The sequence below is a fragment of the Megachile rotundata genome, chromosome 8 (genome assembly GCF_050947335.1).
Source record: "Megachile rotundata isolate GNS110a chromosome 8, iyMegRotu1, whole genome shotgun sequence".
In the NCBI taxonomy this organism is placed as follows: domain Eukaryota; kingdom Metazoa; phylum Arthropoda; class Insecta; order Hymenoptera; family Megachilidae; genus Megachile; species Megachile rotundata.
In genome coordinates, this window is record NC_134990.1 from 10,531,538 (window position 1) to 10,549,631 (window position 18,094).

General features: G+C 31.3%; 1 protein-coding gene across 6 annotated transcripts; it reads right to left on the minus strand.

Annotated features, from left to right (window-relative positions):
- Positions 1 to 98: 98 nt before the first annotated feature.
- Positions 99 to 8,271, minus strand: Septin4 (septin 4). Of its 6 annotated transcripts, none has more exons than XM_076534655.1 (9): positions 8,250 to 8,271; positions 5,718 to 5,894; positions 4,695 to 4,787; positions 4,060 to 4,225; positions 3,356 to 3,506; positions 3,073 to 3,238; positions 2,183 to 2,339; positions 1,366 to 1,447; positions 99 to 1,298 (listed from the first exon to the last, which is right to left on the minus strand). In XM_076534655.1, the coding sequence occupies exons 1-9, from the start codon at positions 8,254 to 8,256 to the stop codon at positions 1,137 to 1,139; spliced, it is 1,161 nt and encodes a 386-aa protein (XP_076390770.1). In that variant the 5' UTR covers positions 8,257 to 8,271; the 3' UTR covers positions 99 to 1,136. The 6 variants fall into 6 exon arrangements, with proteins under 6 accessions (XP_076390770.1, XP_076390769.1, XP_012137524.1 ...); XM_076534654.1 differs by having other exon boundaries at positions 2,171 to 2,339; XM_012282134.2 differs by lacking the exon at positions 8,250 to 8,271 and adding an exon at positions 7,079 to 7,472 and having other exon boundaries at positions 2,171 to 2,339.
- Between the last annotated feature and the right edge of the window lie 9,823 nt (positions 8,272 to 18,094).

The following is an 18,094-nucleotide window of genomic DNA, read 5'->3' on the forward strand; positions in this document are numbered from 1 at the left end:
CCTATGTCTCAACGAACAATTTATTTCGTGAGGTTATATTTCTTCATAAACCATCAAATTACTTAAATTACATCGTACTAATAAATGAAAAATAAAAGTTTGTTACATAAATCCGTTTATTGTCATAGAAATTATAAAACACAACATTTCTATAAAGCATCGTTTACGACGCTTCAAATAAACGAGGAAAGAACTTTCTGGTGAAATAATACTGTTCTGTTTATTTCTGCCTCAGTATCTTTTATATATATATGTATATACGCAGTACAAGTTTTTGATTACCGAAATAACTGTGGCGATATCAAATACTGTCGATGAAAGGATCCCTCGAGTACTATACATACATATAAAAGTGAAAACTGGCCCGCAAACATGATCGTTCATCTAACAAATTCGTTCTAAATTCTTATAGCTAATAATCGCTTATACGTGTACGAGTGTAGAAAACTCTTCGTGTTCCAGAACATGACGTGTATAGACAAATTTGGCTTCCTGGGGAAAATTTGCATATTTGGAATCTTAAAAGTGTCACACAAAAAGAGTGCAAACATAGAAATTCTGAAAGTGCAAATTTAGAAATTTGGAAATTTAAGAATTGGACAACATAACAATTTAGAAATTAAAGATTTTGATTCATAAAAATGAGCTAAAATAGGATTTGTAAATATAAAAATATGCAATAATTTTTCATTCTCATTCCATCCATAAATCAACAAAGTCCCTAACCTAAAAGTCCCTAAAGTTAATCTCTAAAAGTCCCTAAGTGATCAATAAGTAAAATAAGTGATCAATACATCTCTCACCCTATTTTTCCCAAGAGAAGCCATATTTGTTTCTGAGTGTCTCAAAACATGTTCATCAGCTTTTGTGCGTATTCGTGTAGAACCAAGAATGATCGCTTATGCTAAATCGCGTGTATTAACGTAGAGATAATTTAACACTAAACTTACCTATAATAAAACTGTTAAATACAGCAGAAAAACGAACTACAAAACATAAATTCATTACCTAGATAAAAATTGACTCAAGTTCCTTAAAAAGCACCTTAACAAATTTTTCAATTTAATATAAATTCGTGGACTGGTCAATCGACCAGTGTGGTAGTTTAGTGTTAATTTATCATGTAATTCGAAGACTCAAACATCTATAATACTGTTGCGTTTCTTTTCGACGTCGGTGGCGTCCAAATCGTTTCCAAGGCTACCAACCCTTGCCCTGAGACCACTTCCAGGGCCAACCTGACCCGTCGCTTTTAATTTTTCTTGCATTTGTGCCAGAATATCCTGCATTCTTCGTATCTGTAAAGATAGAATTTTTGATAGGATTTGAGATATATCTAGTAATTTTTTATAACCTTTTTCTTACCTCCTCGTCCTTTTGCAGGAGAAGTCGGTCCGTGTCCGATATACTATTTTCAAAGTGTGGACCCGAATCTCTCTTCAGTTTACTGCGAATGAAACGAAACAAAATTTTATTTATATTAATACACTGATATGTTAGTTACTCTCGTTGGATAAAGTTCGGTTATTAAAATTACAGGGTAGATCAAAACGCGGAGGATTAATAAAGTTTCTAGATTTGAAAATATGCGATTTTGAAAATTGCTGAGATTTCAAATTAAAAACTTGCAATTTAAAAATTTAAAAATCTCTAAATTGAAGAATTTGTGAGTTTGAAGTATCTAAATGTGCAAATTTTTAAATTCTAGAATGTGTCATTTTAAAATTTGTAAATGTGAAAATTTGAAATTTAGGAGTTTGTGATTTAAAAATTTCTAAATTCAAGAATTTACAATTTTGAAATTTCTAAACTTCAGAACTTACGACTTCATGATCATAAAATTTCTATATATAAAAATGACAAAATTTAAATATTTTTAAATACAAAATATTTTAAGTTTAATAATTCTTGAATCTTTAAATTTCAAACTCCTAAATTCCTCAAATAAAAACTGTATAAATCTGAAAATTTCAAAACTTGATTTTGAGTGCTGTCATAAACTTCAAACGCGGAGCAAGTGCCCCCGTTTGGCCAATGCTAGAACGATACTGGTCAAGTAAGAAGAAAAGTAAAACGCAAAAGAAGAGTGGAGAAAAAACAGGAAATATTGTACATAGAGTTATATACATCTAGAGAGAAATATACCTACTGAAATGCAATACTTATTTACATGCGTAAATACCTCCGTTCCCGAATCGCTTGCTGTGAAATTTGTGAAATGCATTGTGCCCGGAAATTCTCATAATGTACATCCTGCGTCACATCTTTTAGATCTTGCATGTGCGTGGATATCAGCATTGTCCTTAATTTCACGAAATCGCTGTGTTTCGGGTTCTCCACTGTACTCGATCGAAAGTCAAACATTAATAAACTCAATGTACACGATCATATTCACATATGTATTCACATATATACAATCATTGATAATTATCTATTTAGCATAGAGGACTTCTGCTAACATAACCTCACTTTTTCAATTACACTTGAAAGTATTTTTAACACCAGTGATGACCTGAGACAGATTTGCATTTAGCAATAACTAAGAAAGTAAATGAATATTAATAGTGATACTTAATAAACCCAGTAATTAAATAAGAACACGTAAGAATTACTTTCTGATCATTTCATGAAGCGTATATTATTATTTGATGGTATTTTAAAAATAGGAAAATGGTATACTTAAGTTCTGGTTATAAGCTGTAAACAATTTTGAACTTCTGTGTAAACCTATAAAATAAAACAGTATAAAATAGTACAAAATAATATAAACTATTATAAACTAGTATAACTCACAGTTGTCAGTACGTATATTACCTTGAACGTTCATCTTTTTCCTCCAACATTTTTCTTACATCAATCAAAAAAGAAAATGACAGTTGTTTGGATCACCCTGTGTAGTACCAAAAATACTTTCATATCTAAGTCAAAAACTGAAGACACCTAAAGGTTGTATCAATAAAAGTTGTTGAGAATATTATCCTTGACAAAATATCTGAAGGTCACTATGTCCTCTATTCTATATAGATAATTAACAAAACATTTTTTGTGTAAATGTTGAAATAATAAAATTACCTTCTACAACTCCCCAAGGATACTGACGACCTCGCACCTTTTTTCCCGCCACTTCAAGCACCGTCGAACTGCCAACCACAGCAAAAGGGATGCAAGCCTTAAGTTCTTTGTCTTGTTGCTTAAATTCTTCGTCCTCGTCGCTGTCGCAGTCCGGAAACTGATATATCTACATACAAAGTATCTTGTGTCCTTTCATTCACTCACCCTTACACGCAGCCTTTCTTGATTTCATTCAACTTGATAAAAAAGTCGAAAAACAATCGAAAGAAACGGCAGACGATACCTGAATTTCGTGCTCCTCGATGTCGGCCAGAATTCTCTCCTTCAACTTTTTCACCTCGTATGTGGTCAGCGTATCCGCCTTCGCGATTACGGGGACAACGTTCACTTTGCGATGTAACCGTTTCAGCACCTCCAAGTCGATTTGTCTGAGTCTGTTGAAAAACGATGATTATGACAGAGGAAAGCTACGAGAATAAGTATAGGAGAGATCGGGGCAAGGTGATTAGTCAAATTTTCAATTTACATTTTAAGATTTCTAGCATTCCACATTTATAAATTTTCAAATTGTTTTAATTTAATACAATTAATTTCAAGTTATTAAAATTATAAGATATTCAAATTATCACAATTATGAGATATTCAAGTTATTAAAATTATAAGATATTCAAATTATTACAATTATGAGATATTCAAGTTATTAAAATGATAAGATATTCAAGTTATTAAAATGATAAGATATGCAAATTATTAAAATCATAAGATATTCAAAATATAAAAATTATAAGATATTCAAGTTGTTAAAATTATAAAATATACAAGTCATTAAAATTTTAATAATTAAAATAAAAAATTAAAATGTAAAATTTCCACTTATTCAAATTTACATATTTGTCAAATACATTTACAATCTCAAAAAAGTTTTCCAATTTACATTTAACGCAACTTATATCGATCTCACAGTATACGCAAACAAATATATTGTACCCGTGTCCATAAGGCGGTATAAAGTACAGGCAACAGTGTACTCGGTTGTCCTGAATGTTCTTTCTGTTCAAACCACTTTCGTCCGTGAAATATTGCCGAAATTGTTCGTCGATGTATGCCGAGCATGCTTTCCAAGTATCCTCGCAATTCACAGCATCCCCAAATCCTAAATAGAGACCCTTTTAGTGACAGAAATCCGTTAAATTGCGCGAATTTTTTTCGATCTGATATGGGATTTGCATATTCTTACTAAAACTCATGGGGTATGTTGATACGTTCCTGGAATATTTTTACAAAATTATTTTTACTTTGATTTTTTTCTTATTTTCTCAAATTAAAAATTTTATTGAAAAAAGTCGATAAAGAAATTAATAAAATTTGATAAAGTTGATAAAGCTTGCGTAATTTTTATTTTTATTGCTGTGTACAATAAAAAAACTCGTTGTCATTAAAAAAGTAATGAAAAGATAAACAATAAAAAAATAAGCTGTTGGTTAATAAAAATATAACAGTTTATATAATCAAAATATAACAGCTAATACTTTTATCTTAATTAAAATAAAAATGAAAAAAGATAAAAATTGCATAATGTATCAACTTGCCCCAGTATCACAAAGTCAAAATTAAAATCGTACCAGGTGTGTCAACAATCGTCAAACGTAACCTAACTCCACGTTCTTCGATGTCCATTGTTTTCTTCTCTATTGTCGTCGTTTTCTCGATGCGTTCTAAAAAGAAACGACCACGAAGATGAGCCCGCTACATTGTTGCACTTGGGTTGTCCAAAAAGTTATTTCGTTTATGTTAAACAGGTGCATATCAATATTCCGACACTATTCCTGTGTTTATTGTTTCTAAGAGTTTACTCATTTTACAGAAAGATGTAAAATATAACTTCCTTTGCTATAATATTCAGTAGAACAAATCATTTTAAATAATATGTATTTTTACATTTTAGTTAATATACATTGGTATATTTTTGACAAGTAATAATTAGAACTGCAGGATAGGTTTTGTATACAAACGCCTGGAATGTAGTTTTACTTTGATATAAGGTTACAATCTCATATCAATCTTCGAAATACATTTCGAAATGCAAACAATTAATTTAATATGTAAGGAAAGGATAGAACAGCAGTTTTGATAAGAAACAATTTGTAATTTATTGCAGAGGGAAAGATAAAAGTTGTCGAGAAGTAGCACAGTTATTTGTTACGAAGAAAAGTAGCAACATTGTAGAAGGATATGAGATGCACATCCTGCGCATGCGCTGTACGTACTATGCGCATGCGCAGTGAGGATGTATGCGCTTCGTATTATTCAAGAAAACATTCTAATACCTTTTCTCAATAATTACTTTAACTGGAACAATATTTAAAACTTAATGAGTTAAAACAGTACTTGTATCGATTCCCTTGTATCAATTCAGTACTTTAATCAATTTAAAACAATTATTTTAACAAATGTGCTGATTTTATTATGTAAATTTTTTTATGATGGATAGTTCCGTATATGTTATAAAAACAGTCAATATGTCGCACGTGTGAAGTCTGTAACTGAATATGTTTCTAAAAAACGACAAAACCTTATGGCCAACCCAATGGATTATACAGTTATGTGTGTATGTGTGTATATAAAAGTACGTTGATATTACCAACCAGCTGCATCGGGAATTCGCCGATCTTTGTAAAGGTCACCGAGAAAAAGGCTGTTTATCAACGTGGACTTCCCAAGACCGGTCTCTCCTAACACCATCAAAGTGAATTCAAATCCTCTTTTAACCGATTTTCTATGTACTTGCTCGGGCAATGTTGCAAATCCGATATAATCCCTGTCTTGATGAAATAAAACGAAACAATTAAACTTTATAAATCTTTCATAATTTTAATTATGACACTTTTATTGTACACTTGATTTGCAAACTAATTAATTAACGAATGAATTACTTTTTTTATATTATACTGGGTGTACCATAATATGACATTAGAGAAAATTTCATGTAATTTACTTTATAGTAATCCATTAATTTTTTGAGGTTGAAGTTATAGATTTGAGGTTATTATGCAACTGTGTTCTACTATAAATATAATGAGGTTAGGAGATCTTTATAATGATTTCTTTATCTTTAACTTCATTTTTATAAAATATTTGTTTATGACAGGAGAAATTGTAATCTTAATAATTTTGTCAGTAAATAAATCAATGAGCGTTACAAATTAATTAATTTCATTATTAATATTGTTGAAATATATAATTAGTCAGTGTCTACTATATTTTTACTTACAGTAATTTCACATTTACGTAAAGTATTTTCACATTAAATACTTGTCACATTTTTGATAAAATTCATCCTAAATTTCTAGTATTAAAAAATAATACTAAATGATAATATAACATACCAGTAATTTTTTATTTATGACACTCAGTTCTTAAAATAATTGTTCAGCTAAAATTAATATCCAGTAATCGTTAAATAATTCTAAATACAATTTTTAAATTCACTTAACATTCAATAATTATTAAAACAAAATTTTTAACATACAATAATAATATAAATATTTTCTGAAATTCCACACTAGTTAAAAAAAATTCCTAAAATCCAATAAAAATGCAATGATAACAAAAATCAATTACTATCTGACTATCATATCACAACCATTCAAAAAATTCCTAAAATCCCAAAATCATAAAAAAATTCACTAATTGTTAAAAATTTCTGAAAACCGATGAATCATTAAAACCTCGTCACAACCTCTCACACACCTACATCAAAGAATAGTTAAACTAAATCCCCATCCCCAAAAAAATACCTAATAAATTAAACCGTTATTTTAAAAAAGGAACCCACCCACTTTTTTATGCATCTACCCCGCATAACCGGTGTACTATTTAAAGGAATTTATTGATACAACAGAGGCAACAACCCGTTGTTATGGTACACCCCGTTATATTTGCATTGTTTTTATCCACTATTTTGGGCAGAAAGATGGGAGACGAAATGAAACGCAAGCACACGTACCACCGGACATGTTAGCCACGCGCGACGACACTTTGACAGTGTCAAAATAGCAAATGGACGATAGAATAACACTAGAAGCACTGCACACGAAACGTGAATGAGGGTAGATTGCTACTGTTTTGCCCCGAGAATTGCATTGCGCTGGCGCACTCGGACGCCGATCAATAATACGTTCGCGACTTCAGTTCCTAGTCCGTTTCCTGTTCGAGGTGCACGAGGACACTTTAACCCCCTAAACGTTTCGATACGGCCCTGTAACTGGACACCATGGGGGTACATTCTTTTACTATTAGAGCGTAAACACGGCGTAACTGTTATGCGTTTCGTAATTATTATACTTGCTTTGGGGGATTTTGGGAAAGGGAATTTTGATCGATAGAAATTTGATATTTTGGAGAATGTTAAGGAATGTCTTATTGTTTCTTTTTTTTTTTTTTAATGAAAAATTATGTGATGTAATGAAAGATTTTTTTATAAAAAAAAAAGTATAATATAGGAAGAGCAAAATTTCCAAATTTTCAAGTTTCCAAATTTCCAAATTTTCGAATTTCCAAATTTCTAAAATTCCAAATTATCAAATTTCCAAAATTCCAAATTTCCAAATTTTTGAATTTCCAAATTTCAAAATTTCTAAAATTTCTAAAATTTCTAAAATTCAAATTTTCAAGTTCCCAAATTTCAAAATTTCAAAATTTCAAAATTCCAAATTTTCAAGTATCCAAATTTTCAAAATTCCGAATTTCCAAATTTCCAAATTTCCAAAATTCCAAAATTCCAAATTTCCAAATTTCCAAAATTCCAAATTTCCAAATTTCCAAATTTCCAAAATTCCAAAATTCCAAATTTCCAAATTTTTGAATTTTCAAATTTCAAAATTTCCAAAATTCCAAATTTCCAAATTTTCGAATTTTCGAATTTCCAAATTTCAAAATTCCCAAAATTCAAATTTCCAAATTTTCAAATTTCCAAATTACAAAAACTTCTAAAATTCCATATTTTCAAGTTTCTAAATTTCCAAAATTCCAAATTTTCGAATTTCCAAAGTGAAATCATTTCCAAAGTCAAAGTGAAATTAAATAAATAAAATAAAATTTATTCTTGTGTGAAAATAAATTATTTTTGAAAAAAGAAAATCAAGGTTGTATTATTTATTTATTATTTATGTACTTACCTGTCATTTTCTTCAACAAATTTTGGTGTAGGCTATTTCTGTGTGCACCTTTAAGCATTTTCATGCTGCAATGAGGCAACCGGCAAATTAACTGCACCTATCCCAAGAATCATATTTCATATACCTGTTACTGTACACATTCATATCAGCAGATTGATAAATACTATTATCAGTGACGAATATAAATATGTACGTTGTTTATGCTCATTTATATTTTCTAATCTTTTCTGAAAAATTCAAAAATTATTTGTAAATATTTCATTAATATATTGTTATTTATATATACATTACATTATTTGATATTTTTATTTGGTAGTACATGTATAAATGGTTATTGGATTGTCAAATTTGAAAATTCAAACATTTAGGAATTCAATATTATGGAAGTATAATATCAAGTTTATAGCTTTTTAAATTTCATATTTTTAAACTTTGAAATTTTTAAACTCAAACATTGATTTTATGATTTTAAAAATTTAGGAATTTTAGAAATTTTAGAAATATTAGAAATTTTAGAAATTTAGGAGATGTAGAAATGTAGGTGTACTGAAACTTAGTAATTTGAAAATTTAGAATTTGGAAATTTAAAAATTTAGAAACTTAAAAATTCAGTCATGTATGATTTTAAAAATTTAGAAACTGACAAATTTGAAAAATTACAAATTTAAAAATTCAGGAATTAAAAATTTGGAAACTTAGAAAACAGAAATTTATGAATTTATAATCTAACAATTTGAAGATTTAAAAATTCAGAAATTTAGTAATATAGAAATATAAACAGATTAAATGGAAAAGAGTAGTCTAATTGAAAGATAGAGTACGGAATAGTGTCCGCAAGGTTACGCCACTTGTATGTTCATCCATAGCGCCTTCACGGATGCAGTCGCCAATCGCCGCTCTAGATTAGTCCCTGACTAACACCTCTTACGGATAAGACTAGATACCGATACCCTTTGCAAAACAGTTTGACATTGGCGTTACTTATAAAGGTAAACATCAACAATAGCTATTGTTTTTTAACAAAATTCATTAATACATTAAAATAGAATTGTAAAAATCTCTTATTTTGAGATCTTACAGTTTTGGAATTTTAATTTTGGAATTTTGTAGTTTTGAATTTTTGGTATTTTAGAAATTTGGGAGAGTAGAGTATTAGGACTTTCAGAATGTAATTTTAGAATTTTTGATTTTTTTAGTTTTAGGATTTTTAAATTTTTTAATCTTAAATTTTTAGAATTTTGGAATTTTAGAATTTTACTATGTTACAATTTTACAATTTTACAATTTTACAATTTTACAATCTCACAATCTTACAATCTTACAATCTTACAATCTTACAATTTTACAATTTTACAATCTTACAATTTTACAATCTTACAATTTTACAATTTTACAATTTTACAATCTTACAATCTTACAATCTTACAATCTTACAATCTTACAATCTTACAATTTTACAATTTTATTGCATTGGGACTACATTTTTAGGACTTTTAATTTTAATAATAATTTTGACATCTGAAAGTTTCAGAATTTTGAAATTTTAAAAGTCTGTGACTTCCAGATGTTAAACAATAGAGGACTTCTTGTGGTGCCTCTCTTCCCTTGATATATTGTTTACATATGCCCTGTATGTATGCATACTCTATACACATACCCTTTGCATATGTCCCATATAGGTACCTCATAGGTACATGTATACGTTTTTTACATAATACACCTTACATATATGTCCCATCTATATGTTCTATATACATGTCCCATATTTACAGGTTAAATATGTATGCCCTATACAAGTGCTTCATGAGTGTATTCTATACATATGTATTGTACATGTGTTCTATAACCATATCCTATGCATATGTTTCATACCCATATCTTATACATATGTTTCATACATATAGCACATATACATGTTCCATATACATGTGCTATACATAAACTTCATACATATGCCCCATATGTCTTGCGTCGTGTATGTTGCATACACGTATCCCATACGTCCCATACCCGTCCCTACACATGTCCCACAAATATGCCCATTTAGGTAAACAGTTAATTGGGCCCAGCAAAGGGCTAAGAATTCGTGTAAATTAGTGACAAAGAGTACCGTGAATGGAACGCAGTCGATCACGTAATTATCGAGGAGGTCGTCAGACTAGGACGTTCCCCGAGTTCCGGCGCCACGCCTCGAAGTCAACGTTCCCATGGATAAGGTGAGGAAGGAAGGGGCAAAACCTGATGGTCGAAGGTGGGCGAAGGTGAACGGGGATGCTCGTCGCGCGCAACTTTCCGAATTGACAGTCTCAACACGTGAACATCGCTCTTGTAGTACTTGGAACACGAGACGAACCCATCCGGCTTATGTACTACCTTGTATCCTGACCATATTCGCTTTGCATTCTTTCTTTGGCGGACCCTGTTATCGATGACCGACCGGTTGATCTAACTTCGAATCGCGTGCCATACAAATTACTCTTTACGTTTAACCGATTATTTTATTCCTAATGCTCGATCGGTACATCCGTGCGCCGGGATTTGCATGTGGACACGTATCGACACACTTTGTAATTATAATTGAAACTTATGTGGAAGAAAATTACTTCTTTTTGGATAATTGGAATTTGTTATTCTGGTTGTAGCAGAATGGTTGCCATTATGGTCGTTTCTTTAACTTGGAGTAAGGGTTGTTTTCTTTAAATGATTTGTATTATCCTGAGTGTGAAGTATATCATCACATGTTGAATTGTAACATTAACTTTTATTCATTTCACTTCTATTTAACTTGTAACTCATATTTTTATTAGAAAAAGTCTTCCAATTTTTTCATATTGAAGGTCACATGAAGGTTATAATTATTTTATAGGATTTTACTTGATATATGTCAAGATACCATATATGATATCAAATTTAAAATAACAGTTTGACTCTAAACCTCAACAAATATTTTAAGGACATAGCGTAGCTTAATATCTAACTTCAGAATTTGTTTATAATAATATTTGTCTTAAAGAACAATTTATCCTTTTATGTATATGTTCATTTGAACCAATTCATCCTTTCACATATGTGTTTTGTGTACCACTTTATCTTTTCATATATAATTCAAACAATTTATCCTTTTATGTGTGTCTATGTGAACCAAATTCTCCTTCTCATGTGTGCCGATGTGACCAATTCATCCTCATGTGTGTATGTGAAACAATTTATCCTCTAATATATGTGTTCCTGTAAAAAATTTATCCTTTTATATGTGTGACTATATGAACCAAATAATTTTAACAATTCATAATAAAATATATTATAGAAAGAAATTATAATAAAAATAATTTTAACAATTTAACAAAGTCAGCAAACACTAAAGATATCACCTTGTAGTAAAGCTAGTAATACACCCTGTATAAATGTACAATATTTTGATATTTTTTAATAGTGTTACAAAGGCAAAATACATGGAACATTGCATGTTAAATTTAGACGATGTACCCGGTACATAATTTCCAATTTGCAGCATCTATCGTGCTGATGTAACACTCGAAGACGCTCCACGAGAGCCTCTCTTAACTGCTTCTGCAATTATGTTGACGCAACAGCGAGAGACAGATTCGCTTTCTCTCATCCTTCTAGTGCTCATCGCATCCTTCAACAACCGTTAATGTAATATCCGTCATTAGATACCAGTTCACGTGGGTATGGTATCCATATCATTATCATACAAAAATGAAACTATGTAGATCCTTCTTATTCCTTTTCGTACTTTCATAGTGAGCCTCCACAAATTGCGGAAGTTTACGCAAGTATGACATTCCACGATTTTTTGCGTGAGAATTTTTCAAGTAATGTACATTACAAAGTTAGACATACATGTACTGATAGTCTACAAATGTATATAAACTAAACCTCATAGATAAAGTACAAATATATAACATATAAATTTATATAAAAACTATAAAGATATATATAAATTATGAATATAGTTATAAATTATAAATATATATGCAAAATGTAAATATATATATAAAATATAAATTGATACACAAATTATAAATGTATATAAACTGAAATGTATGTACAACGTATAAATATATTTGAAAATTATAAAGATACATATAAACTAGAAATATTATAATTTATAAATGTAAATATAAATTAGAAATATACATAGAAACTATGAATGTAAATATAAATTAGAAATGTATGTAGAAACTATAAATACATATAGACTATAAATGTTCTATATAATATAAATTACAATTGTACGTATAAACAATAGATGTACGCATACACTATAAATATATATATAAATTAGAAATGCATATATATAAACTGTAAATCTATACACAAATTATAAATATACTTATAGACTATAAATGTAACTAGAAATAATTTCATATATGAACTATAATAAACTAAAAATATATATAAACATATAAATGTACATAGCTTTCCCTTTAAAAAACTAAACGTCACCTTCACTTCTCTAGAAATAATGTAAATATAAAAAACTGGTGTGAGTCATGTTGCCAGTAAAATGTAGCACTTCTTCTTCTTCCATTCTTGGAGAATCCTGAATGTATTGAAGAAAAAGTCTCCTTCACATCATCACAAATATCACAAATATATTATAACCTATAAATGAATACACATATGAACTATAAATATATACAATAGTAAAAATATGTAGAGACCTAAAAATATATAAAATCCTGAAATACATACATAACCTTTGAATTTGTATATCACTTCATATTAAAAAAAGACTGTACTTTTAATTGTAACAGTCTATATCAATACAAAATAATTAGATTAGGTTAGATATTCAAAAGATATAAAAGCACTTTACAAGAACCACCTGTTGCAAGACACAAGTTATTTGTTTAATAGTAACATAAAGAAAAGAGGAACAGAGTGAAAGAGTCAGGTCAAGTAAAGTTAGGTTACGTAAGTTAACATAACCTGTGCCTGATGGCGACCTTTAGGGCCGAATTGCGAATCATGAGTTACGAGGAATCACGAAGATTCACGAAGGGGGAATCACGAGTAAAAAGAGAGTCGCGTTAACGATGCAATGGCACGACGTTTACCAACTTTCCTTGTTACTCCTCGACGAAAGGCGTGTACGCTTTCTGGAATACCAATGCTACGTAAAAGACTCAACATCGTACTCTGCATAGCATTATCTCGTTTCGACGTTCCACGCTCGTGCAACAGTTGCTCAATTCGGTGGAAGCCGTTCGAAAATTTCGTTGGTTTTGTACGAAAGAAAACTTTCTGTCGCGAAGGTGCTACCGCAACCAAGACGGTAACCAGTAACGCATATAGAGGGGGAGTCTGTGGAAATTATGGGGCACCCTAATAAAACGAGACAAAAATACAATGAAAGTATTTTGCAAACACTTTTTTCCGAGTTAATACCTTTTTGTATTTTCTGTATCTTCTATTCTGCTACTTACAATGAAATAACTGTTTGTGAAGGAAGAAAAAGGAACTAGATTTTTTTTCTAGATGGATTTTTATAATCAGGTGTTGTCAGGGACCTTGTGGTGCAACAGGTGTACCTGCACGGAACGGTAAGTTTGAAAAGAAGCCAGATTTTATCAAAACTATGTGAAATAAAAATACCTATGTTTATAAATTACTAGGAAATCAAATTTCTAGGTTCTCAAAAATATAGATCTCCAAATTTATATTTTCACAAATATTCATATAAAAATTTTTCAATTTTACAATTTTTATGTTCCTACATTTGTAAGTCCCTAAGTTTTTACATTCCTAAAATTCTAAGGACTCATATCTCTAGTTCCCTAAATACCTATGGTCTGAATTTCTAAATTCCCAAATTTCTAATTCTCCAAATACTTATGTCTCCAAATCCCTAAATTCCTAGTTCTATAAATCCCTAAATCCTGACGTCCTAAAGTCCCTACGTCCCCACATTCGAAAGTTCCTAAGTTTCTAATTCCCCAAAAGTTTCCAACTGACTAACTTCCTAAACATCTACATATGTCCTCAAGTCCTTACATTCCCATATCTCTAAATCCCAAAATTCTAAAAAATCACTAGGAAGCCACTATATCCCCAATTCCAAAGTTCTCAAATTTCTAATTTCTAAAAACATAGTTCCCAAAAATCTTAATTCTCTAACTACTGAATCCAGAAATCCCTAAATTTCCCTATCCAAAAATCCCTAAATTCTAACATCCTAAAATCCATATATCCCCAAATTCCAAAGTTCCCAAATTTTTAATTTCCAAAAACATAATTCCCAAAAATCTTAATTCTCTAAAAACCTAATCCCGAAATCCCTAGATCTCTAAATTCCCAAATTCCCCTATCCACAAATCCCCAAATTCTTAACCCGTCACCAACATTCAAATTTTTCAAAATCCTGAAAAATCCTGTAGTGGGTGGTTTTCACACTTTCATATTTTCCCTATGAAAGGCAGATTTGCTTCTGACTGTACATAGCAGTAGCTCGAGCGAACTGTGCAACCTCCTTCGGTTTATATAATAAAAGAACCAGCCTCGAGTTCGCAGTCATGTCGCGAATTACCGGCACGCGAATTCTATCGTTACGCAACTACTGTATACGGCATTATTCTGGGTTAAATAATATTATGTCACGAGGAAAGCGTGGCTCGTGCAATCGAAGCGGCTCGTATACTCGCATCTACGCGTAAAACACTCGTGCCAATCAGATTAAGCGAATTTCCCCTATTCCGGTTGCTCTATGTTCTGTCGGTTGTATCATCGTTACTGTGCTAGATTGATTCTGTGGATTTTGGTTTTTTAGTTTTAACGGTTCGTTAGGGAAACTGGAAATAAATCTAGGGAAACCTAGGGGGAGTTTATGTACCTAGGGACATTTAGTTATTGATGATACGTATAACAAGAATAGTAGACATTTTATTGGGTAGATGTTTAATGTAGTATAATTAAAATGAATTTTGTAAATTGAATATAAACAGAGAAAGTAATTTCAAAATTTTGTTATGCTTTTGAATTTTAAAATTAATTTAAAAAATAAACTTAAATATTTGCATATAATATCATTTTGACAGAAATCCAGTGTGACATATTACTATAATCCCTACCACCACATTTCTAATCTAACCTAAGAATGAACTTACCTAACCTTAACGTTTACCCCCAATCGACTGTGGTCCCAACCTAACCTATTATAATACCTAGATTACTATTAACCTAACCTACGATATTACTATAACTTATCCTAACCTAATCTAATGGACTATATTGCTAACCTAACCTACTATAAAACCTAGATTACTATTAACATAACCTACTATATTACTGTAATACTGTTCCTGTCACCACATTCTTAATCTAACCTAACTTATTTCAAATTAATTTATCTTAACTCTAACCTAACAGCACACCTACAAGTATCTCAACCAGTAATCTGACGCTTCCACTTACTTCACAGTTATCCCAAATCATTTATCAAAACCCCACTGCCGCCTTTCATTCAGCATATTTCACTCGCAACCAAATTCGAAAGGTTAAATAACGAAAAAAAGGGTTCATTAAAAATTGAAAGAGCGTATCCAGTCAGTTTGGGCAGCGCACGACTCATTTATCCCAATAAACCGGACGTGTGTAAAAGATTCGATTAGCCTTTGCAGTTACATGTCCGTTATGTAAGTTCGTCTCGCTTAACATTCGCCGGGTGATCGGATCCGACGTAAAATTTAAAAAACCGACGAGGATATCGGGCCGCAAACTCGTTGGTAATCTTTGGCAGAGTCCTACGTACGGTCGATTGCTAATCGCGCCTGCTGAGAAATTCATGCGGATTTACCTCGATCACGTAGGGGCGATTTCAAAAACGGGACACGTTGTCGCGAGCATACTCACGCCCATGTGCGCACCTACGTGATCGGGTTTTCTTTTCCGCGGCCTCGTGTACGCGGAAGAATTATTCCCCAAAGGGCCCACCGCTTCGCGTTATCCCGGAAAAGGTGTGCGTACGTACGGCCGTTACAGGAATTTCTTCACAACCGAACACGGATTCGATATGAAATAATTTCGAGATAAACATCGTCACGTTCTGTACACCGGTGAGTCACTGACGACATTGTTTTTCGGGGGTCGATCGGTTTTCGGGACATCTGCTGGCGAGAATGGGAAGCTACCGATGCTTGCCTCTCCCGCGAGAAATAACGAGGACAGCAACGTTTTTCGAACAAATATTTTATCAAGCTCTTATTTGCGAAATATTCCTCGAGTAATTATGCAGCTTTGTTATTTGATGCTAAAAGTTTCGTTTTTGATAAAATTAAAAAAAAAAAGAAATGCACTTGACAACCTCATTGCATAAGTCTCACTTAACACTAACCTAACCAAATTCGTGAAATGAGTTTCATACGTTCCTCATTTCAAATCACATTTCTTCAGACACTTTTCTTGAAATTTTTGTTAACTTTCACGGAGATAAAGAATTAGCATGTATATTGAGTTACGTTTCACCTTTTATTTATTTTTCATTTTGAAGAATGTGCACCGATACGTTTAGTGTTAACATGGCTGTAAAATAACACAAAAGAAGAGCATGGGGTGTAAGAGTTATAAGTGCGTGTTATAAGAGAGTTGTATAAACAAAGATTTGACAAAATTCATGAAAAGAAAAAGAAACCGGTTCCACGTTTTCAATCGTAGCTACGTCAGGTATTACCCAATGAGAGAGAAGCTCTCGATTGCACCCACTGCAGAAGCAAGCGTGTTGTACCAACCTTGCTTTATCTTGTCCTCTCTTTCGCTAGGATATTACGTCTTATGACTACAGCTGGATATAAACATTGGCGTAAGTAGAATTATTGTTTGAGGGAGTAACTTTAGTTTTATTGGTTGTGGCACGAAGTGTTTTTATACACCTTTGCACAAGTAGCATTTCCAATCTGGGGAATTTTGGTATTCTGAAAATTTGGGGATTTTAATATTTGGAAATTTGAGAATTTCAGAATTTAGAGATTTTGATAGTTGGTAGTTGGGAAATATTGGGGATATCGGTGATTGGTATTTGGGGAATTTCAGGATTTAGGGATTTTTGTATTCGGCAGTTGGGGAATACTGAGGATATTGGTAATTGACATTTGGAGAATTTCGGGATCTAGGGACTTCGATACTATGTAGCTGGGAATTTAGGGATTTTGGTATTATATACTTGGAGAATACTGGGGATATTGATGTTTGATATTTGAAGAATTTTAGGATTTAGGGACTTCGGTATTATGTAGTTGGGGAATTTGGGGATTTTGGTATTATGTACTTTGGGGATTTGGGGATTTTGGTATTTCGGAATTGGTGAATTTCAGGATTTAGGGATTTTGTTACTTGCAAGTTCAGAGATTTGGAGATTTTGATATTTGGAAACTAGGGGTTTTAGGGATTTGGGGATTTTGGTATTTGAAAACTAGGAGATTTAGGGATTTGGAAATTTTGGTATTTGGTAGTTGGAGAACTTGAGAATCTTTGTATGTAGAAATTGGTAAACTTGGAAATTAAATGATTTGGAAATTAGGGAACTTGTGGATTGTAATTTTTGAAATCCAGAAATTAGGGTATAAGGAAATATAAAAATTCGAAAATTTGAGAATCAGAAATACAAAATAAAAAATTTAGAAATGTAAGAATGTCACAATTTAAAAATTACACATGTGAACAATTTGAAAACTTTTAAATCAAAACATTTACAACTTTGAAAATTTCGAAATTCGAAATCTTGTAAATTTAGAAATTTATCTAATTGTATATTGCTAAGTTGGGATTTGAATATTTAACAGACCAAGAAATCAATAATTTAAATATATAAAAATATAGAAAAGTTC

Bases quoted from the DNA above. Each gene is read 5' to 3' on its own strand.
- Septin4 (XM_012282134.2), bottom strand. The intron at 4,788-5,717 runs GTTGGTAATATC...GTTTCTTTTTAG, and splicing joins GCGAATTCCCGATGCAGCTG to AACGCATCGAGAAAACGACG. The intron at 3,239-3,355 runs GTATCGTCTGCC...CTTTGTATGTAG, and splicing joins TCGAGGAGCACGAAATTCAG to ATATATCAGTTTCCGGACTG.